This window comes from Oryzias latipes, chromosome 24 (assembly GCF_002234675.1).
Source record: "Oryzias latipes chromosome 24, ASM223467v1".
NCBI classification, from domain to species: domain Eukaryota; kingdom Metazoa; phylum Chordata; class Actinopteri; order Beloniformes; family Adrianichthyidae; genus Oryzias; species Oryzias latipes.
In genome coordinates, this window is record NC_019882.2 from 10146699 (window position 1) to 10171038 (window position 24340).

The following is a 24340-nucleotide window of genomic DNA, read 5'->3' on the forward strand; positions in this document are numbered from 1 at the left end:
AGGCTATTGTTTTCTTCTTCTACATCATCACGATCTTCATTTATAGTTTTTTTTCTTACTGAAAAGGAGGGTCTAAGGGCAGGGATGCCCAGTTCAGTTTAGTCTGTTTAGTTTAGTTTAGCCATTAGCTATTGTATTTTATAACTGATTTTATGTTTTGTACAATTAGTGAAGCCCGTTGAGACAATTGTGTTGTAATATTGGCCTATATAAATAAATTGAATTGAATTGAATCGTAACGAACCAGATCTTTACACACCTGAAGTTCTGCATGGTAAATTTGATTAATATTTGACTGACGGAAGTGTCTGCCTCAGAGATAGACAATTAAAAAATTACACAATGTTGTATGTTTGTGTTGCTGCAGCTTTGAGTCTTTGTGATCTGACACCTTCGAGTGTTTAGCATCAAAAACTCCAACAATCTGGTCATCAATTAGGCCTTGGTCACATGCATCCTTACAGGGGTTGGCCTGCATGGGTGGTGCAGGTTTTTGGGTTCTCCGACCCAAGGAGGATCATAGAGAAGAGCAGCCGTATTTAATGCTACGTGCACGCCGGTCAAGTGATGCCCATCCAAGGACTTTATATGAAAGACTTGGTGTCATATAAAGATCTCCACTTATTGAAATACAATTTCATTTCAAATCAAAGCTGCTCATACGGATTTTTAGTAACCTTAGTGGAAGTAAAATGCTAAAATCTGTCATTGTGTCCTTACAAGCAGACGCGTTCCGGCTGAACCCATATGTCGCTTTGTTTTTCTGTGAACTCACAGATGAACGTTCCTGCGTCTGAGGGGTTTTCTTCTGCATGGGTTCACTATGGGGACAGTCGGAGTGTGACCGCAGCTGCAGCAGCTGTCCTGCCCGGCTCAGCGGTGAGCGGCGGACCCCAAACACCAACGATGAGCCGCAGATGCGGTTGTCTGCAGGGGGAGCTGAGGGTCTCCTTAGGGAGTCCAGGCTCACAGAGGACATTATGATCCATTCACCGCCACAGTCAGGCCCCTCCCCAAGGGACGTCAGAACCAACAATAAAATGTTCTGGCTTGTTCACCCCGTTTGACATCAACTTAAATCGTTTTTTTTTTTAACATCTGTGGAATGAATCTTCCCATAACACCTTATTTTTGTGAAAAAAAAGCAGCAGTTATGCTGTCTGGTTGGGCTGCTACAAAATAAACACAGGGTAAGACAAAGGAAGGTCAAATCTGCCAGGGTAATTGGAACCAAAATGAGTGAAAATCTAGGTAAGGAAAACAGTCAATAAAACTGAAGTGGATTCAAGATAATCAAATACCGGTAAGTGGAACAAAGGTAAATGAGAGCAAGGCAAGCAAAGAGGGAAGTAGAGCCCAAGGTAAGTTAACACAGGTGAGTAAAATCAAGGTGGGTGAATAAAAATGCCCTGCACAATACGCAGGGTTCAGCACACGACATGCCTGCTTCTCACCTACTTCACCCTTAAGTGTTATTTAAGTGTTCGCCATGACCTGCTGCCTGCAGCATGCCTGTAGCAACACATGTGCATGGACATTCTCTCCTTCCAGGTTACCATCAGTCTGCAATTTGCTGGCGGACACCTACATGTCCCGCCCAGATTTCCCCATTTTTCACCCACAAACAGCCCGCATCCACCCATAAGGGCAAGTGTGTCAAAGCTTTAGTAGAATAAAAGTAAGTTAAACCAAGGCAAGCAAAAAAGTACATTTCAGCATTCTGATGTTGTAATGTTTCTTTGTCTAGTTCCTTCTTTGTGAAGGCCTAGTTTCATGTTAAGCTACAGACTATAACAAAAAAGTTGCAGAACGTTACTAAAGAGTGCTACTGAAAGTGAGGGAAATCAGCAGAAATACATCTGAAAATAAATTGTCTTTATTTCTGGTTTCTGGCTGCGCTGTTGGTGGAAAAAGGAGTCTCAAATTTCCACGCTGTATTAGTCCTGACAGCTACTTTGCTCTTTGCATGTCACTCACCTCTTTCTTTGTGATTACAGCAGGTAATGAGCTTACGGTCCAACAACATTTATGATCTGAGACTCAGCTGTGACGAGCAGAAATATGCGTTGGATTTATATAATTAGTACAAACCAGGAAAAAGCAAAGCAGCAGCAATAAACACAAATTGAATTTCCTCCTTCATGTAGAAGCAGCTTGGCTGTACTGTCTTTAAAAGATGTGACATTTCCTTTGGTTTTTTTGAGGTAAATCTACTGAGCAGTCTGCAGATTCAAAGCACTTCAGCAGCAGCACTCAGCTGTGACCTGATTTAAAGAACAGCTGACCTTCCCAAACTACACAGAACGATTCAAATCACTAAAGATCTTCACATTTTATGCTTTTTTCAAACTGGTACAGTTTTGAAGATTTAAACTACACTCACTTTATTAGGTACACCTTGCAAGTGCTGGGTTGTCTTCAGAACTGCCTTAATCCTTGTTGGCATAGATTCAATAAGGTACTGGAAACATTTCTCAGAGAGTTTGCTCCATATTGACATGATAGCACCACACAGTTGCTGCAGATTTGTCGGCTACACATCCATGATGCTGATCTCCCGTTCCACCACATCCCAAAGGTGATCTATTGGGTTGAGATCTGGTGACTGTGGAGGCCATTTGTGTCCAGTGAACTCATTGTTCTGTTTAAGAAACCAGATGATTCCAGCTTTATGACATGGCGCCTTTTCTAGCAGAAGGGAGGTACACTGTGATCATCAAGGGATGGACTTGATCAGCAATAGTACTCAGATAGGCTGTGGCATTGTAACCATGCTCTGGTGGTACTTGGAGGTCCAAAGTGCACCAAGAAAATATCCCCCACATCATTACACCACCACCAGCAGCCTGAACTGTTGATACAAATCAGGATGGATCCATGCCTTCATGTTGTTGATGCTAAATTCTGACCCTACATACCAAAAGTTGCAGCAGAAATGGAGACTCATTAAACCAGAGAATGTCTTTCCAGTCTTTTATTGTCCGGTTTTGGTGAGTCTGTGTGAATTGTAGCCTCAGTTTCCTGTTCGTGGCTGATAGGAGTGGTACCCGTTGTGTTCTTGTTGTGCTGTAGCTTATCCGCCTCAAGGTTGGACGTGTTGTGCAATCAGGGATGCTCTTCTGTTGTAACCAGTGGTTCTTTGAGTTACTGTTACCTTTCTATCAGCTGAAACCAGTCTGGCCATTCTCCTCTGACATCATCAAGGCATTTCCACCCTCAGAACTGCCGCTCACTGGATATTTTCTCTTCTTCTGACCCTTCTCTGTAAACTCTAGAGATGGTTGTGGGTGAAAATCCCAGTAGATCAGCAGTTTTTGAAACACTCAGATCAGCCCGTCTGGCACCAACATCCATGCCACGTTCAAAGTCACGTCGATCACTATTATTCCCCCATTGTGATGCTCGGTTTGAACTGCAGCAGATCGTCTAGACCATGTCTACAGGTTTAAATGCACTGAGTTGCTGCCATCTGATTGGATGAATAGAAATTTGTGTTCAAGTTTGTGTGCAGTTAGACAGGTTTGCTTAAGAAAGTGGCCAGTGAGCATATGTTTTGGCTTTCTTACAGGACATTATTTGGAAAGAATCTCTTATGATGTGCTCCAGAAATGGTTACTTTTCCTCTCACTGTATTGAGAGGAAAGAGGAGACTACAGCTCCCTCTGAGAGAAAATCCGTGCATCATGGTGGCAGCTTAGTAGACATTCAACAACAAAAATAAATAAAATTGAAGCTTTGAGTGGCTTTGAATGCCTGTCATATACCTCCACCCACTTCTGGTCGTGCTTCTTCAAAGTTGGAGGCCCTCCCTGCCCCGTATCCAAAGCCTTGCTGTACCTCACTGCTCTCTGCTGTGACATGATTCTCTGTGTTGTGTCTGCTGATGTCTTAAAAGAACTCTTGAGTTAAGGAGGGGGCCATGGCAACTGTGATACTTTTTGCAGGTCATGGACTGATGAGCATGAGTATTGCTTTACATAATGAGTAAAGCTAAATTTGAAATGTTGAATTGACACTGCTGATTTGTGTAGGAGCTCATCTTACTTTTTATGGTGGATGATAAACCAAAGAAAAAGTATCTATTAATCCATTTTCAGAACCTGCTGCATCTCCTTCAGGGAGCCAACCCGTCTACTGTTGGGCAAAAGCGGGAAACCTCCTGAAATGATAGAAGTTGGAGCATGTCTGATACAGATTTGATGATCTGAGTACGCCACACCAGTGTGCTACTAGACAACAAAAGTCCATACCCACGTCTAAAAACCTTTTTAAACAAATCAGCTCACTTAAGCTAACAATTAATTTGCATTTAAAGTCAAAATTCCTCTGACAGGAATATTCCAGTTCCATTTTAGAAGACATCGACCTGCATGTAATTGGAAATCTGCAGCAATAACAATTTCAAAGTATTTTACAGTGATTGTACAGAACCAAATTAAACACTGAGCTGTTTCTCATGGTGTCTGTAATTGAAATATTCCTGCTCGCACAATTAAAATCGCATTAGCGGAGTCATTTCTCTGCCAGTCAGTCAGAAGGAGCGTGTTGAACCGTCAGGAGCTCGTTTGGTTCATGGGCAGATTCCAGCCCTCTTGTTCATTACTCATGCAGATACAGTGCATTTAAATGCAAGTGCAGGCAGTAACTCTATTGGCCATTATCTGCATGAATTCTTATTATTCACAGAATAAAAAACAAAGGTGCTCCTTATCCGGATGAATGGAGTCAGCTAAAAATGTGTTAACTAAATACAACACACAACTAGAAATCTCCACCTCGCCTGTAACATTTGATAATAACTCCTGCTTAGCTCTTCAAGGATATTGTATGTAATCGACTTTTAAGCAGAAGAGAAGAAAAAATTCATTTACTTTGCTGAGCGTTCTGCAGAGGCTTCTATTTTTTTCTTTCCTTTTTGCTTCTCAGCACTCATCTGCCTCTGTTCTTCAGCAGGAAGAGCCCAAACAGGATTTTTAATTAGACGGCTCGCAGCCAAAACTGCAGTCTGCTCAGTTTAGTAGTGGTAGTTACATAAGAACAACTGGGTTTTTTTGTCTTTTCCAGTGTCAAAGAGTCTGTAATTGTTTCCTGTGCAGTTCTCCTCCGCACCTCAAGATTGACCCGGACCATGTGGTTCTGGTTGTGAGCGGTACAACAATCCCACAGGCACCCTGACTCCTTTTTCCTCCTTTGTCCTGATGTCGCTGGCAACAAAACGCCTGGCAAGAGGCACCGTTCTGTCCCCTGTTTGGGGGTGCAGGTATGGCATGCTGCTCTAACTGAAAGAAAGAGCGTCATCTGCATTACCATCAGCACACCTGCTGAAACTGCAGCATCGTCAGGTATGTGTGTTCGGATGAAAACACATGACTCATTCAGTGCTTTTCTTTCTAACATTGAACATGAAACTTATTTTTGCTTTCCACTCACTTGAACATGTGTGGGTTTAAGGCTGCGGTTAGCAAGCCATGCTTTCCTTTGTGTGAGCCTGAGCCGCCTGAGCATTCAGCTGGGCGTTGCAGTAAATGAGGGTGCATTCTCAGCAAACCATCCCCGCACAAACTTGGAAAAAAAAAAAAAAGTGCTTTATCCTGGATCAAGAGTAAGCCTCCTCCACAGCCTGATGCTCAAATCCAACACAAGCTCTCCAAATAAGCCTTTAGCTTGCAAGACTGTTCCAGAGCTGCAGACCTTGACCCTGGACGCTATGGGGGCAATCTCCCTTTGCTCTGTCCGAGTGTCATGACTGCCGTGGAGGCAGGTGCAGATAAGGCATGATGAATGCAGATTGTTTGCAATGTGGCAGACTCATTCGTTAACTGCTGGATAGCAGCTCTGTGACTTGGAGAGGGCAGGGGAAGTTTGCAGGAAAAGCAGGGAGGAGAGGAAGTGAGGTCAAAGTGGCAAAAGAAGAAAAACCAAAGAGACTTTGTAAACTAGACACATAAAACTTCCACTCATGTTAAAAAGCACTAAATGGTGGAATTTTTTCCTTCATCTCTTAAGGTTGTGGAGCTGCAGGCATCGAGCAGGACCAGATTAAGTCAAAGTTCCCTTGTGGCAGAAGTAGAATATCTGCCATATACCCACAAGAATTATTTTCTATGGCAACAGCAGTCAGAGGTTACAACTTCAGAAAACAATAATTGCATTATTCTCAAAGATAACACAACAATTACAGAATTAAATCATTGGAGATCTCATTGAACTGAATCACACAGATGTTTCTTATGGTTTAGACAGTGTCTGCATTTTTTTAAAGTTCATTTGATCAAAATCCCAAATATGTATCTGTAGACTTTGACAATAGAGCCTTCAATAAATACTTTAGGCTGTTGCTGCAGCAACACTTTTTGGTTTGCAGTGTTTGACCATGAGCTGTAAAAAAAAAAAAAAAACAGTTAGGATCAAGGATTCAAAAAGCTGGACTGAGACAGAGAGGAACCCAAAGTAGACCCACTGTGGTGCATTACAGACTCATCCCAAGGAAAATCATGTTTTTGAAAGTTTTAACATACATTAAAACCTTAGTTTGAGTGTTTCAAATTGCGGTGAATCGGGAGCCAATGATGAAAAAAAGTTGGAAAAAGCTTATAGCTGTTCAATGGATGGATAATTGAAATAATCAATCAATCAATGGATGGATGATCAAATGGGTGGATGAATGGATGGTGAAAGGTACCAATTTTTTTTTTCTTTTAAAAAATGAAAGAATATATAAGATCATTTTCTAAATGATGGTACTCTTCAGAGCAATAAAGGGATCATTTAATTTGGCACACTAATGAAAAAAAGTAGATGTTTATAGGATATTTTTGAAGCTGTGATTCTATTTTCCCACCTAAAAACATTTATTAAAGGGATCTGAAAAGTAGGTTTCCTGTCTAACAGAGCCCCGAATTGATTAAATATCCTGTGTAAAATAACAGATAAAGAGTCTTAAATAAAGACCATTGATGTTTAAAAGATGAGCTTTTTTACAGGTTTTACAACAAGAAAAGCTTGAATTAATTTTTAAAAAGGCGACCATTTTTCGTATAATTGCCTTTTTTAACCTTTTAGGTTTTTTAGTCTGCAATAGTTTTAGTCTTTTTTTGTTTGTTTATGATACTTGGTCATTTTAAGTCATTGTTCTCCTACTTGTACTGTCATGACTGCTTTTCTTTAAATTTTGTAAGTATTTTATTTGTTTTGTGTTTTTAGTGGCAAATGGACCTTGGGTCTGTAATATCAAAACTGACTCTCACCAGTTACAAAATCATGTAAAAGACAAATAAGGGACAGTATGGAACTTAAAAAAGAGACTGCAAACAGCTTTCAGAGCCAAAATAACAGGAAATCTTTTCTCTATTGGAATCAATTCTGCCCCAGTTGTTTTAGGTCTAACTATTGGTCTTCCAAAAGACCTTTTCTGACAAAAGTCTCACACCAAAAAGGACTCCATACATTTCCCAAACCGACTTATTTGCTTTCAGGGCCATGCGGTTGCTGGAGCCTATCCAGTCACTGTTGGGTGACCAGTCTACAGCAGGGCAGATAACCTTTCATTTACCCTTAAGTTCAATTTGTGTCCTAAACCTAAAACCATAATTTAGAGTAACTTTGAAGTACTTTTCTGAGTATTTTCCCTTTCTGGTGAACAACTCAACTATGAAAATACAAACAGGGAGCCCCATTAGTTGTGAATGACTGACTGCTTAATTGTTACTTTCCTCTTTCCATATGTGGGCTATTACCCTGACGGCCTGCAATTATGGCTGTATTACCATACCATCAATATTTCAGGAGCCTCTCTCTCTGTATCGGGCTGTAATTTGTCAAATATTTACAGGAGGGCCCTCTCGGAAGAATTCAGTGTGACAAAGACATGCCTGTTCTTCAGCTGCAGCATCATTTTCTTCTATTACCGTGAGGGGAAGTCAGACCCACTGGCTCCAGATCGACGGGGGAATCACGCGTTATGAAGGATAATTGGCAGCTTGTGAAACTTTAATCAGGCCCATGAATTAATCAATAAAAGAAGGTGGATAAATGAAGCAGCGGTGTGCACCTAAATGATGGCAGGGGAGGCCCCATGGCCCCTCTGCTGCACTTACTTCCTGAATAAATCATCTCCCGTGAAGGCCCAGAGTGGTCCGCGGAGTGCCCAGATTCGGCATTCTTCCCTCCGGTGTCTCTCCCGTGTCGATTTCAGAGCGACCACAGAGAGCAGGGATGTTCACCTTCCCAGAATAGGCTCTGAGAGTTTTCATCCCTCAAAGCTGCAGCTGTTTCTAATGGGAGCTCATTTGGGGGAAGCTTTGTATGTCAAATCATAACATTAAGCTTTATGAGCCACAACATCTGATCACTTCGTTCAATAGCATGTTCTTAAGGCCAAAAACACGCAGGAGACAAACCTTATTAAAGCTTCCGCCTCCCCAGGTGCTCCATTTCACTTCCTATATGTCCTTGCAATAATTACAGCTTTCACTCCAGTTTAAAGAGCCAGCACAGAACCACAGGAGGCTGGAGGATTTAATAGTTGCTGTTGGTGTAATTATGCAGTTTGAGGGATTTGATTACCAGCTCACACCACAGAGACTTGTTACCGCTCTGAGGCTAACTGCTGCAGCAGGAGCACATACAATGTCTTCCTGCATGTTGTCACCAACTGATGCAGCGCAAACTAGCTGTGCAGCTCGATGCACACTTGGCTTCTAAAAGAAACCCATTCTACGAAGAGAGATGATGCCACAAAAGAAGAATTGCAGATAGCTGTGTGAATTTTGGTCTTTTATGGACTGATCTGTTGTAAGTTGTAACAGTTTTGACACCAAACTAAAGCACATTTAGCCCGGGGGGGACTTTTCTCTTCTTCTATTTCTACTGTATACTGGCACTTAGAGTTCTTTCTTGTAGCATTTTCTCATGATGGAGGACATTTATAAAGAAAATTATGATTCACACTGCATTTCTAAACTCCAGGGTTTTTGATTTTGTCTAAAACAGCATAATCATAATTAAAAGACCGCTAGGAATGCCTTCACTACAGAACAAAAGATGATTGGAGTGGGACCTTAAAACGCTACTAAATGTCTGTCAAGGAATTTTCTAAAGAACAACCAACTAAAATATTAATCTAACAAATCTGAGTTTCTTCTCATTCATTATTAGTAATATCAAAGGCAATTTTATGTATTTCATGAAAATTCAGTCCACATAGGAGAAGCACTCACGTAAATCCTTTACACTTGCAGTGGCTTTGGTGCATGAGTTTGTTCAAACGTTTCTGTCCACATACCACCTCTTTCTCACCAATATTCATGAACAAATGTCTTGTGCAATGCAATTTAGAGGACATGACAGTGAGGTATGGGCAATTTGTCCACCTCTTTATGTAACATCATCACAGCTCCTACTGTAGCTGCATGCAAATGACAGGAAAACGTCTTGCTTTTTGTTGTCAGGAGATGCTGTAGATTCTCGTCTATTTTCGGGGTCTGACCTTTGGATGTATGAAAAATATGTGCCTGGGGCTTTTTTACAGCATGAAGGGCTGTTGGTTTTATGATCTTATAAATTTAAGTTGAAAAGCCCTGGAAGTCTTGACTTAAGATATTTGTCTTCCAATTCCCAACAGGGACTGAGTTAAAGAGGCTCTCAGCAGACAGCTCACTCATTCGCCTCAAAACTCCAGTGATGACAGCTTCAACAGAGACAAAGAGCCAACAGAGGTGAGGGAAAAAAGGGGGATGGGTGTACAATTAAACTAAAAACAAAATCCCTACAGAAAGGGAGCATTTCTGGGAGTTTTCAGCCTAAAATAATGGTGCATCATCAGGAAATGATGAGTTGAATCTTAATGGCAGCAGTTTCATGGGAGCGGGGTCAGACAACAGCTCCATCCCACCTTTTTTACTTCATGCTTCTTCCACAGAGCCTCTGTCTGCGTTCTGTTACACCCTTCTCTGCCATCACTCTGGCTTCTATCTGCTGCATGATAATAACAAAAATTCAACAAGCAGCAGAGCAGGTGGAGCATTCCTGCATCAAATTACTGAGCCTGAGGCTCTTCCTCCCGTCTCAGCTCTCTTCATCACTCTTCTCATCCACTGGAGACCACCGGTTAGTTCACGAGATCGCTGATTAAATTTGTACTTTTTTAATTTAAAATCAGATAGAATTGATTAATTTAGGACTGAAGTGGTTTGAATACAAAGTGAGGACTCTGTATGATCGGGCACTGTCAGTATCCAATAGGGTCGCCCAGACTGGCATCACCAACTGGTGGGACAAATCTGGAGCGTCTGGGCCACCTTGGGGCTTGTAGGCTACTGCCTGATGGCCAGCCTCTGTTGGGCCAAGCCCCAAATTATGTCATAAGATCACTCTACGTTGGGCCAACCAGTGGTCATACTTGGCAGTGGGCCCCTTCCCATTGGTTGCCGCTCGGTTTTGGGCCCCTCCCCCCTCGGTTTTAACTGCATCGTAGACATGTAGGGCTCCTTGGTGGGAGGGTGCTTGGACATCACTGTCAGCGAACAGGAAATGTCCTCAGAGTGTCCTACCCGCCAAATTTAACCACATCTTTTACTACACACATCCCCTATCCCACCACAATACACACTCCAACACAAACACAAACACGCACATTACACAAGGACGGTGGGAACAGTGATCCTCTGTCCCCTAGCCCATCCCTTGTGGGGGGCCTCAGTGACGGTGGCTGTGTCCCTTTAGTGTTGTCCTCCTGGATCTTCCGGTCCTCTCTCCACGTAGAGAGAGGGATCCCTGAGTTCTCTGACTGGGCCATGACCCGGGGATCACATGACATCTGAGCCTTAGGCTGTCTGTGTCCCTGTGGTCCTGGTTCTGGTCCTTGCAATCAAGTATATCTATAATAATTGAGTGTGTCGGTGGACAGGCCCCGCCCCATCGACTTACATCTGCACCTGACAGGAATGAGGATAAATCTCCAACAACGTGTTGCCTTGTGATTCTACCCCCCTACTTCTTAATTAACCTCCAACCCCCTTTTTTTCTCCCCTTTCTTTTGTACCCTTCTCCCCCATCTCTATCATCCCACTCTCTCCTTCTCTCTTCATTTTTTCTGTCTGGCCCAACAAGAAATGTAACTGCAGGTCAGATCAGGCAATATATTTATATTTATCATATATTGACCACCAAAATGTGCATTAATAAAAAAAAAACCTCACTCTGAATTTAAACACATTACAGTCAGTGCTGCGATTAGAAGTGATAAATGTGCCCGATTGCGGCTCGTTCTGTTTCCCGAAATGAAAGAATTGTGGGTTTTCCATCATGTTGTGAACATGTCACATTGAAATTGAATCAGGCTTTGGGAAAAAGCTCATAATCCAAAGCCAATAGTCTTGATAAATACCTCTCAGCATCAGCGCTCCACCTCCTCCACTCTGGGACCGGAAAACTGTTGTGTTTGACAGCCTACGACACCACAGAACACGCCTGCTGTTTCTGACCTAAATAAAGCTGTTTGGAAGCTGTGTGTCGCAGCACAGAGGCCGTGTGATGAGTGGCAGATGGATGTCAAGTTGTGCCGTCCACACACAACACTCTAGTTCAAGAACGCTTCTCAGGTTGGTTTGTTTGCATTCTTGGAGGCATCTTTTTTGAGAAATCAATTTTACCCTCCATTGTTAACCTTGACATAGAGCTGCTTTTAAAGAACCGCGTCAATGAAAATTGCTTTTGGTGTTTTCAATGGCTTTTTTCTTGTGATGGAGGATGTATTTAAAATAGTATACCTCTAATCAAATTGTTATGAATCAGGAGCAGACAATAAATGCTGTTTGGAAAAGCTTATAGTTGTTATGTATAAACTATACTATCGGCGGGACACAAGCTTCCTGCTCCACTCCATTTTGATGCATCCACATGAAGCCAAATAGATCCAAGGTTCAACCCTTTATGGCTGGATAGCTCCATTAGTAAAAAAAAAGTCCCTCCCCGCTAGACATTATTTTAGTTGCTTTGATAATGTTGCTTTGGGTTGTGAGGGGCTCTAAGCTAGCAGGAAAGAGTGTAACCCTTGTGCTTTCCTAGGCACTTTGACATTGGGAGTGGGGTCATCTAGACCCACTAGACAGTGCTCTGAACCTTTTTTCTTCAATGATTTGTGATCTTCACTGGTGTCCATGGATTACATGAAATCTTTCCACCTTTATCCACCTTTGTCATGGTAGGGAGAACACGTCAATGTAAGGGTGGGGTCATCTAAGATAGCACAAGGGTTAAACAAAGAGATCATAGGAAATGAGCAATGGCTTACTTCCGGGTCAACAGTACCACTCACAACAATTTCTAATAAACTCCTGCTGCTCCGCAAAACAACAGATTTTTTACAATTTTTCTTAAAATGGCATGACCCCTGGGAAGTCGTTTACAATAGATAAGTAGATGATTGGAGTAGGACCTTAACATTGTCTATAAACATGTTAAGTCAAGCAGTCACACAAATGTTTTACTTGAACTGCATTTGGCAAACTATTGCAGGAAAACATTGTAAATGAAAAAACAGCTGGAGAAGTGAACATCCTTGGCGTTTGTATTGATTTGTAAACTGAATACGGCTCATAAACACCTTCACATACTCAATAAATCACACACAGTAATAGAGGAGGAGTGATCTATATTTCCTATGGATGTCAGGTAGAGGGATGAGTCTGACAATTGAAGTTGAAGGTGTGATGGCGAATGTTGTCAGTGGTTTTGCCTCTCAGCCAGGATGTGAGCTCGAGGAGAAGGAGAAGTTCCAGAAGGAGATGGATGAGGAGATCCAGGAGATGAGGAGAGGGCGGTGATTGGAGTAGACTTTTTCTGGACATGTGGGACATAGGAAGTTTGGTGTTCAGGACAGAAAGCAGAAGGAAATATGGTGCTGGACTGAGCTAAAAGAATAGAAATGGTAGTGGTGAAGACATTTTTCCTGAATAGAAAGGAGTATGGGGGCATATTATTGAAAGCAACTGCAGAGTCATGGTAAGGAGAACGTAGCCAGATATAGGATGGTGGTGTGTAGAATGACTAGTGGTGAGGAAGATGAAGAGGTGGAGGACAGAGCAGAGGATCAGGGGGGTGAGAAGGATTGGAAACAGAATGAGCTCAAAGCCAGGTTAAAAAGATGGAACTCAAGCTTTTTCTTTAAAACATCTATGCTTAGATATGGATTTTTCTTCTTTCTGATATACTGAGGAAAACCTGTACATACTATTTATTCCAAATATATTGACTGAACCTGATCACCTTAAAAAATGTCTGAATACGTTCAGACTTTTATTTCATTTTTCAAACATCAATACTTTATTGCTGCTCTATCATGTGCAGGATCATGGTTATGCAGGAGTTTATCCCAGCTTCTCTGGTGTGAAAGTGCTCCCTTTAGCCAACAGCCACTTCAGGAATTGCATAATTTGATACTTCCAGTTCGAAAAAGATCAAGTTCTTTTATCTGGTAGAGAACTAATATACACGAGGGCCCACTGATGACCTGTTTACGTCTGATTTATTGTTTTGCAGAAATTGTTCATCACAGATGTGGGAACTGCCTGCTTTCCCCTAAGTCCACGGGGCGTTTAAGAGCTCCACTTCCTCATCCTCTTCATCATCTTCGTTCTTTCCTTTGATAGAAATCTCCTTAAAAAATGCCCTGGTCTACAACTGCATGCGAAGGCGCAGCAATTCTTTTACCATTTTGAAAAAAGTCAAATTCAACTTGGAAATTCAAAAATGGGAGGGGGCGCTCCACTTCTCTGCAAAGTCACACTACAAACATCCGGGAAAAGAATGACGACGTAGAATGAAGCAAAAGGGGAAAACTTTTTACACCAGAGCTTTAGCATTCTTTCCACTCTTTAACTCTTCAACCGTTGACGCAATCAACGTAATTCCAGCGGATTCTGAAGCGTAGAAAAGCTGCCTGCTATGCAACATTTTACAGTAGTGAAGTGTTTATGCAATAAACGTAAATCAGCCAATTCTGTCGAGGAGAAAAGCAGCTTTGCTTCACAATGCAACACTTTACGTTAGTATTATAAGGACTTTTTTCTTTGCGTCAGAATCCGTTGGAATTGCATTAACTGCATAAAGATCAAAAGACCGTAGGTTTCACTGGCAACATCGTCGGTGTAAAAGGGTCAAAAGACAGAAAATCAGACGAATCTGTGGACGAATGCTATCCTTTTACCTTTAAAATGCAATCTATAGGTTTTATCACTGCAGTTGGATGAAGGTCACAGAAACACAAATAAGTTATCAGCTGCTGGTCTACAGTATAAGTAGGAGAAAGGATCTGAAAGCTCATTTTACTTTATCTAAATCTGATTCATTACAGTTTAGAATAGCAAACTGCTAATGATCTCACCTTAATGGTTCCTTTTCTGTATCAGATGCCTGAACAGTCACAAATGCAGAATGAATAACACTCAGATAGACATCATGTGGACAGATTTTCCCTTCAACAAACAACCTGTTTATTTACTCCTTTTCTCATGGCCATTACCAGTCAGGTCAGGTCTGCGATGCAAACTGAAGGAGCAGAAATGTTTAGTGTTTCCACACTGCCCCCTAGAGGCTATTAGGAAAACTCTCTGCACTACTGTCAGGATGCATAAATGAACAGATGCGACTGTTTTCTCTTTTTTTAAATGCACTTCAATGCTGGGAAATGTGCACTTCGAAGATAAATATTTAATTTTTAACTGTTTTTAAAAGCAAGAGTGTGAGATCAGAATGAAGGTGTTTTAGTCCTCAGCAACAGAGAAATCCCAGAAAATGTCCTTTTCATCCAAACTATGACGTACAGCAGTCAAGGATGAAGAATTAACCCCCTTAGATGACCCACCCTTACATTGACGTGTTCTCCCTACCATGACAAAGGTGGATAAAGGTGGAAAGATTTCATGTAATCCATGGACACCAGTGAAGATCACAAATCATTGAAGAAAAAGGTTCAGAGCACTGTCTAGTGGGTCTAGATGACCCAACTCCCAATGTCAAAGTGCCTAGGATAGCACAAGGGTTACTCAGATGATTCTTTTAAAAACTCAAATAAAGCAGAAAATCTATTTTCAGGTAGATTACGTGCATGACTTCACAATAAAACAAACCTGACCTTACTGCTTCACTGTTTTCTTTAATAAAACCCAAGAGATTTCATCTGAAAGATAATTAGCGCTTTTCTCATCTACCATAAAAGGCAAAAAAGCCAGTCTCACTCTTGTTGCCTGGTAACCGGCCAAGGTAAAAAAAAAAATAGAACTCTGCAAGATTTTTGTCCGTGAATATCCAACTGCAGTTGTTGATGAATAAAAGTGAGCAGAGTCAATGGAGGACGTACAGAGCAGGCGAACCTGCAACTGGAGCCACATACCTGCAGGAAAACGACTGTTCTTTTTTTTTTTTTCAAATATAGAGACAAACATTTTAGCATCGCTTTAACCCTTGTGCTACCTTAGATGACCCCACCCTTACTTTGAAGTGTTCTTCCTACCATGACAATGGTGGATAAAGGGGGAAAGATTTCATGTAATCATGGAAACCAGTAAGGATCACAAATCATTGAAGAAAAAAGGTTCAGCGCTCTGTCTAGTGGGTCTAGATCAGTGTTTTTCAACCTTTTCTGAGCCACGGCACACTTTAACCTTAAAAAAAATCCCGCGGCACACCAGCATCCAAAAATTAAAAAAAAGAAGGATAAACTCATAGTCTGTATTGATCTACAGCCCCTCCACAATCTCACATGCATTTTTGAGATAATTGTTGCAGAAAAAGCTGGAAACTGCAGCTGTTTTTTTCTAAAAGATTCAATAAAAGTTAAGTTAGAAGATTTAAAAATAGTTTGATGTGTGTTCGTTGGTTTCAAGACGTCTAACGACAGATCTCCTTGTGCCCTGTCACTCTCACAACCCAATGCATCATGGGAGATGTAGTGCATAAAACGGCCGGAGATCGGTTTTCGGAGCTTCATTGTTTTGTTCACTTGTTCCACGGTCTGATACCGGATTCTGTGGAAAGCTACAGCGCAAAAGACGAGCTTTAGCTGGTATTTTTGTTAGAACTGAGCGACTTTACGAGCTAAATCGGGACACGGAAGATAAGACTTTAACCACTTCTGATTGGTCAGACTGATGACATGTGATTAAGCCCCTCAAGAATGATTGGTGGAGACAGTTAAAGGGGCGGGACTTTTACCAAATACAGCCGAAGCTGCAGCTGAATCGCGGTACGGTCATTCTTATCAAAATGTCTTTAATAAAATAAAATAAACGCAAAGAAAAAGTATTTTACGATCTTTTATATTCCTAACTACTCAGTGTTTTATCAGGGCCTGTTTGGATGAACACAGAGCTGAAATCCTGGAGATGGGAAATGTTTTTAGATCAGTTAATGAGGGCAATTTTCCACGGCACACTTGACCATCTCCCACGGCACACTGGTTGAAAAACACTGGTCTAGATGACCCAACTCCCAATGTTAAAGTGCCAAGGATAGCACAAGGGTTACAGGCTCTTCGATGACATTATTGCTTTCAAAATATGATTCTAGAGATGAAAAGTAAAGTTCTACCTTGTTTTCACCATTGCTGCTGAACAATGAGGCAAAACAGACTCTGACCTTTAGGTGGCAGCAGAGAGTAACAAACTCTACCGGGGGGGAAAATTCACGTTTATTTTTTTCCATTTAACACTTCAACACCGGAGTAGTCTCAGGTGACATACACATAACACGCTCTTTGAGAAACTTAAATTATTCACACATGACATAATTTGGACGCGAAGAAAACCAGTTATGAATATCGGTCAGCACCAATATGCAACACATTAGTAACAATGTCATGTGTTATGTAAGAAAAGTGTTGCATAACGGCACAAAGCCACTTTTCTTTGTGACAGAATTGGCTAGTTAACGTTGATTGCTTAAACACGTGTGCATGGGTGTAGGACTTGTGGCCCTGCAACAGTGACCTCTCCAGGGTGTCCCCAGCCTTCGCCCTCGAGTGGCCGGGATAGGCTCCAGCAGCCCTGTGACCCCGAAGGAGACAGAACGGGTTTAGAAGATGAATGAATGAATGCACAACCCTTGTGCTATCTTAGATGACCCCACCCTTACTTTGACGTGTTCTCCCTATCATGACAAAGGTGGATAAAGGTGGAAAGATTTCATGTAATCCATGGACACCAGTGAAGATCACAAATCATTGAAGAAAAAAGGTTCAGAGCACTGTCTAGTGGGTCTAGATGACCCAACTCCCAACGTTAAAGTGCGTTGGATAGCACAAGGGTTAAACAAGAGGGAGTAATTGACGCAAACAATAGGACAAAAGGAAAACAATGCAAAATGGGTTGTGGGATACCAGAGGAGGTGCAATTTTTTTTTTTTTGCTTTCTTCCTCACCCTGGTCAGTTTGCTTTGGGAAACACTGCCCTCCAATGGACTGATGCTGGAACTGCAGTTTTTCCCGAGCAGTTTACTCTACTTTCATTTTTGGTTTGCTCTTCTGCTGTGTGAGAAAGCCCTAGCTTTTGAAATTAACCTAGTATTTTTCCCACATTCTTTTTTTCTATTACATGTAGATAACAGATTGCATTTGTAAAAATACATATATCTGACTTGGATTGCTTATTTTGGTGATCCATACATAAAAGAAACCAACTGAAGGCTTTGTCTGACAGAAAACAACTTTATTAGTTCAGAGTTTGTAAACAAAATAAAATGAGGTTGTTTTTTTTCCTGGTATGGCCCAGCTCTTTTTTTCGGGAGGCTTCATGCTGGACATTTGGGCCAAAACTTCCACCACAGCGATCCGTCGGCCTAAGCGAGGACCTGCGCAGAGCGGTCAGTCCACGGACACCAGTTCAACTTCGAATATCAGCTTTGCGTTTGGAGGAATTCTGGAGAAGAAGGAGTTCAGGCGAAAACAAACCTTCAGCATCATCAAAAAAACATCCCTTTGGAGTTAAATCATAGAAACTGATGCAATGCAGAAGCAGGCCTGGACGAAAGACACAATTCTCTCAGCTTCACTGTCTGTTGCAAAACGTATGAAATTGAGCTGCAAAAGTCTCAGGTTTTGATGGTTTCACTTCAGAAGAGTCTTGTGTAAAGAACTGTGTCCTGTTCCTTGAGAGCTACTGCCCTGCTTGTTTTACAGCTAACTGCTGCAGTAAGTCCTGATTGGCTGGACTGAGTGAGCCCAGTGTCTAATCGACTGAATACACCTGATCCAGGTGAGCAGTGATGATTGGAGCAGGCTTAGCTGCAAAACAAGCAGGGCAGTATCTCACAAGGAACAGGGTTGGAGATCCCTGGTAGATGTTTGTGGTTTAGGTCATTTCCCTGCAGGAAGATGTCCAACTGACACCACATTTTTGATACCGAACCGCTCATTTTTCCTCAAAGCGCCGATCCCGAGGTTTCCGTTTCCATTGCCATTGAGTTGGAAAGTTCTTCAGAGGTCATTGTGGGTTTTCTATTAGACTCAGGTTTTTTAGGGACGTATGGGTAGCATCCTTTTCATATGTTGGAAAAGAGCAGCTACAGAAAGAGGCTTGGAGCAAGATTCAAAAGATTTACACCGCTTCAACATTTCTCACCCCAAAACTCTTCCAACTACTTTCACTAGTAACGGGTTGATACTAGAACCCTGTCATCCATGTCTGCACACTTCAAAATAAAAGTCCAGCAGGAAAGGATACTTGGAGTCTGGCAGGCCTTTCTTTCCGTACGCCCACTCTGGTTCAATTTCCAGCCGTGCAGTTTCCCCCTTGCTCATGGTCAGAAGGGCTTCGTCCCACTGTGGCGACAGCGGGTGACAGACAGGTCAGTCAAAGAGCCGTGAATAAACAGAGAGAAGGCAAACGTACCCCTCTGATCACTCTCCCCAAGCCGACTTTGAAGCTCAGCGGCTTGGTCTGCCTCTTCTTCTTTGCCGCTATGGAAACGAGAAAGCAGTGACGATGGAGCCGCGAGCGACTCTGGAAAAGTCAAGGCCCACAGTTCCTGGTACCTGCGGGGATGTTGGTGTCGAAGACAGTCCCGTCCTCCAGGCTGCCCGTGTACCAGCAGCTCACCGTGTCGCCCTTCTTCGGGATGTTGGTCTTGTCACCTTTTTTCAGGGTGGATTTGGTGTATTTAGGGGGACCCTGAAACGAGACGGACACCGTGTGAAAACTCACATTAACTCCTCATGAAGTCAAATAAATAGATTAACCCATCACTTGGGGGAAAGTGATTGGCGTTTGGAATTGCAGGATTTTTTTTCCCTGACAGTTCGATCTGTTTCGGTCTTCGGTTTCAATTCTGAGACCATCACAACATGAAACCAACCCGAGTGCTGGACTGTATATGAGAATTGGATTGAGTACCCGCTGACTCCAAGAAGCCAAAATCCCATAGACGTCTCTAGAGAAATAAACAGCTTTTACTCAGTCAGTCATTCAATTGGTCAGAATGACCATTCTTGCTCTGATACCTTTGCTATAACGTCTTCTTAATAAAAGACGTTTTCACGGACCACTCGGATGCCTTGGTAAAAATTTGTGGTCTCACGCTGTAAACATTCAAAGCATTTGATTGACAGATCGACATTCTCTCAAGCCTGTTTCAAGGGGTGGGGGTGTGGCCTTTTAACAAACCCCTTCCTGGTTGGTGAGAAGGGTTGCCATAGAAACATTGACTCTTCCGGACTCGGGACAATCACTGCTTACTGCCAATTTCTGGTTCCAACATGGCGACAGCCATATTCTGGAAGAAGGGCGACTGAATTGACCTGGTTTTGTTGGAGCTGGAAGTAAGATATTTTCTATGGGTGTCATCAGACTCTCTCCAGTTCTCATTTACAGTCAATGGTGGAATTTGGGATAAATCAAAGCAGATATTACCTCATCCACAGGCTCCGCCTTCACCTCTTTGGGCTTGTCTTCGATTTTCACCGCCTTCACCTTCTCTGTCAGCTCCTCTGGTTCAGTCCCTTTAAACCTCTGAAGACATGTTTGTGTTTTTGAATCAAACCTTTATTAGTCTGCGGCACAAACTCACCCGCCTCTCTCACCTTACTCTCAAACAGCTGGTTGTAGGCGACCACCAGCTGCTCTTTATTCGCCGTCTTGGTGACATTTTTTATGTTTCCCAGCAGTTTGTACTCAGAAAGGAACTGCAAGACAATAATTACATCATCATGCTGCGACGCGCTGAATCATAACAACCGCTCAGCAGTATCACAGCTATAAGATAGTAAACCCTCGAGCGCGTAGTTTTCCTACCGTGTGAGTCGCGTGGTCCTGTAAAAACTTTATTAAGTCCTTTTTGGCCACACTGTCACTTCTGAGCTGCTCGTCGGTCCACTCACGCATGGGTTCGTCCGCCATCTTTACTGCGGGTCAGTCCAGCGTCTCTCTGATTGGTTGTGCACGTATACGTCATCCCGTTGACAAGCTTTCAAAATAAAAGCGTGTTTTTGTGATGTAAAAGATAACTGTATTTTATTAACTCAAAAGCTATCCACAGAAAGAGACAAAATGGCTATATTTCTAATTATTAACTTATTTGATTAACCAATAACATTTTTTAACCCTTGTGCTATCCTAGGCATTTTAACGTTGGGAGTTGGGTCATCTAGACCCACTAGACAGTGCTCTGAACCTTTTTTCTTCAATGATTTGTGATCTTCAATGGTGTCCATGGATTACATGAAATCTTTCCACCTTTATCCACCTTTGTCATGGTATGGAGAACATGTCAATGGAAGGGTGGGGTCATCTAAGATAGCACAAGGGTTAAATTGTTATACCAGTAATTTACAAAGTTATCCCTGCCATTTAGGTTTTTGTTCTTAGAAATTTTTTTTCATTTAAAAATCCACTCACAGAAAGGAGCAAAAAACATTTGCAATAAAACTACTTTCAGAATAAAATAAGGGATAGCTTTCAATTACATCTTTATCTCTTATTTTATAGGTCAAGTAAAAATGTGTTTAAATCATTGCTTTTTGTCATGTTAACAGGAAATTAAAATAGCAATTACATTACTAGGAATATGATACTTTCCATTTTCATAAAAGATCTCATTTGCTAAAGTTTAATCTTAATTATCTCAATTGCAGATAAAAGACTTGTGAATTTTAGTGCAGACAGCCCTTGAGTTTGTTATTTAGGAGATCTGGGTTTATAATGCAGCCTCTAAAGTGAAACACCACTGAAGTTCATCCAGATGTTTCTGAATTCACTTTATTTTCTTTATGTCATTTTTTTAACTGTTGATTTTGGACACCAAAACTTTCCAAACAGACACAAAACATGCTACAGGGCGATTCTGCCTGAATTTTATGTATGAAGTGTATCCTCATCTTGATTAAGAAATAAGAGAATTGAACTTGAGCAAAACAACTAAATTTGAACTGATTTCCTACTCCGAACCAGAAGGACAGAACCATTTTTGAAATGGCTACTCGTGTGGAAACTATTAAAGCAGACGATAGCCGGGGAAGCCAGAGCAGCGTTTTTATTCTGTACAGAAGATGTCAAGTGAAAACATCCAGCTGTGCCGGTCCACCTCCAGGTCACACAACCTCTTAGGAGTTGGCATTGGGCCCCTTCTTCTTTCCAAAAGTGGGAACTACGTTGACGAAACGCCGGTTGTACTGAATGCGGCGCTTGGCGCGGCCGGTCTTCTTCTTCTTTTTCTCCTGCTTGTCCACCTGGACAACACAAGAACTGAGGGTTAGGAACGAGAGCATCAAGCGCCTCACAACATCAGCTCCAAAACGATACAAAACCCCAGGTTGAATTATATTTGGCTTAAAAAGCTCTCACCTTAGGAGTCTGTCCTCTCACTTTTCCAGCACGAGCCAGAGAGCCGTGCACTTTACCTGTTCGGAGGACAAAAGGTGGTCTTTGATTATTGAACTCTCTTGTTTATCTGAGAATTGTGCACAAAGCCACACAGAATGAGAAAATGAAGGTTTCATCTTTCTTCTGACCTCCCAGCAGCCTGCCGGCCACCTCCAGGGTGCAGAATTCTGAGACGCCACACGACACGAGGGAGGCATCATCCTCCAAAGGACAGCCAGTGAGCATCAGCACCTGATCCTCCACCAGGATTCCCTCCAGAGTTTGGACATGAGCCTGAAAGAAAACCAAGTCATGGTTTCAAGATTCCTCCACCGGAGGCGTCGTTTTGGTAAATTCAGGTGCTGAGTTACCTTGATCTGGCCAACCGTCTCCTCTCCGGTCACCTCGAGGGTGTGAGTGTTCTGGGCGCGCAGGAAGAGCTGCATCTTCACGCTGAGAAGACAAACAACAACATTAAGAAGCTGGTATAAACAGATAGTGTGGAATCGTGGGCAGTTTGACGACTGAGCATTTCATTCAAGCCAGTATTATTAAACAACAGCTTCTATAAGGAACTGAGAATGAATGGGACAGAGGACAAACGTTCTAAAGTGCTGAACCATTCTGCAGAACTCCTCCAGGTATCTCCATGCCAAAGCGGAGAACATGAAAACCTTTACAGGAGCACATTTCTCATCCAGTCAGGCAAACGTTGGTGGATCCCTAGAGCAGTAGTCCCCAACTCCCTGGACCGGTGCTTATCTTGTTAACTGGCCACTACTAATCTTATTCTGGATTACATTTTATTGAATTAATATGGTGTATTGTCAGCACCACATCTATCTATAACTCTTGACGTAGTAGCTCGCCTTGGTCACGCGTCTTGAATATCTGTGCCGTCTTCCTGAAGCATCTGCTCCGCCACTTAAAAACCAACGGCAACCAACTAATGTGTTGAGGACAACATAATAGATATGAAAGATGATTTAGACTCAAATTAAGAGTAAAAACAGTGTTCTATGAAAAAAATGTAGTTAGGCCTTTAATAAATTTTAATCAAATCAATAATAACTCAACTTCTATATAAAAGCTACATTTTAAAATCTTTTTACACTTGATGTTGGACTATTATAACTTTTTAAAAAAGATGTTTATATAGTGGTCGATGAAAATGTTGCTTTATCTTGGCCTGAATAAGAAGCTTACCCAGAGAAAAGAACTGCATTATTTACCCTGGTATATTTATTTACATTAGCATAAAAAACAACAACAGCCTTGTTAAAACTCTAGTGGGACTTGTGCAAAAAATAACAGATTTAAGAGACATTTCTCAATTTGTCAAACCTGTTACTGATCTAAGGTTTAAGAAATTAGGATTATTTGTTTCCCACTTTTAAATAAATGTGGATTTGCAACCAAAGAGGCTGACACTTTCTCTACTAAATATAAGATTTGGAGATCAGTTTAACAACAAAAGTTCTTTAATATTGAATAAATCACATTACATTTTTGCTTTGTTTTTATGAATATCATTATTTTGTAGGTTTGATGTCAGATTTGTATGTTTAAACGTACTTACCTTTTTAGTTTTTAACCAGACAACAGAACATTCTGTCATAGAAAAAACTTTAGCAATAAAATAAATTGTTGAGCTTCTCAAAGGTCGTTATTTTATCCCCTTTAATCGTTCATTCATATAAAAACCAACCTATTTTGCCTTAGTAATAAAACTTGTATTTTTCAGCACACTTGGATCGTGTTTTTTCATTAACTTCATGAATTTGCTATGATCAACTTTTACAGCCAACATCAATTTAATCAGACAAAAAGGGATATTTTTATTATTTTAAGCCTTAATTTTTAGTCACAACGTGTTGGCGTTAACTAGCGTTCACGTGCAAACTTTCGAATTGGTTTAGGTTTTCTGGTAGGTAAACATAAACGAACTAAATTGTCTTTAAAAGTAAAATATCTAATTTCTACGTTGGTACTAACCCAGTTCTGTATGCAAAAGTAAAAATTTTATCCTAGTAGAAGATGATCAGAAACGCAGTTTGGAACTTAACCTATCTCTTCCGGCTAACTCTACTAGCAATGCTAGCCACATGGAAATGCGCTTCACAAAATTCCCTAAAAACATCAAAATTATCCCTCGTGTCACAATATACGCGTCCGCAGATGGTTATTAAACGTTTTAAGAGTACAACAAATGTGTTAAAATACGTGCTGAATTGTTTGTATGCATAGTTTTGACTCAAAAAACAAAAGGCCTAACCTCGTTTGATGCTCGTTGATCGGCGATCAGCGGAAAAAGGGCTGTCTTAAGGGTACGCATGCGCATGTGCACGATTACGTAGGCAATTGCGTATGTAGCCATTTTTTCTTTAAACTTTATTTAAAAAATTAAAAACAAAGCGAGTTGGAGAAAAGCGGGGGAGGCAAAGAAAATCTTTTTGACACGCTGACAAAAGGAACGGTAAATGTGTTGGTAA

At 41.5% G+C, this 24340-nt stretch overlaps 2 protein-coding genes across 2 annotated transcripts; both read right to left on the minus strand.

Annotated features, from left to right (window-relative positions):
• Positions 1–17684: 17684 nt before the first annotated feature.
• fkbp3 (FK506 binding protein 3) lies at positions 17685–20418 on the minus strand. Its single transcript, XM_004083514.4, has 7 exons — positions 20283–20418; positions 20072–20173; positions 19902–20000; positions 19028–19163; positions 18885–18952; positions 18717–18814; positions 17685–17912 (listed from the first exon to the last, which is right to left on the minus strand). Exons 1-7 carry the CDS (start codon positions 20385–20387, stop codon positions 17858–17860), a joined length of 663 nt encoding a protein of 220 aa, XP_004083562.1. The 5' UTR covers positions 20388–20418; the 3' UTR covers positions 17685–17857.
• Positions 20419–21495: 1077 nt separating this feature from the next.
• Positions 21496–24224, minus strand: fau (FAU, ubiquitin like and ribosomal protein S30 fusion). The gene is made up of 5 exons (XM_004083517.4): positions 24124–24224; positions 22220–22301; positions 21998–22142; positions 21831–21886; positions 21496–21715 (listed from the first exon to the last, which is right to left on the minus strand). Exons 2-5 carry the CDS (start codon positions 22292–22294, stop codon positions 21590–21592), a joined length of 402 nt encoding a protein of 133 aa, XP_004083565.1. The 5' UTR covers positions 22295–22301; positions 24124–24224; the 3' UTR covers positions 21496–21589.
• Positions 24225–24340: the final 116 nt, after the last annotated feature.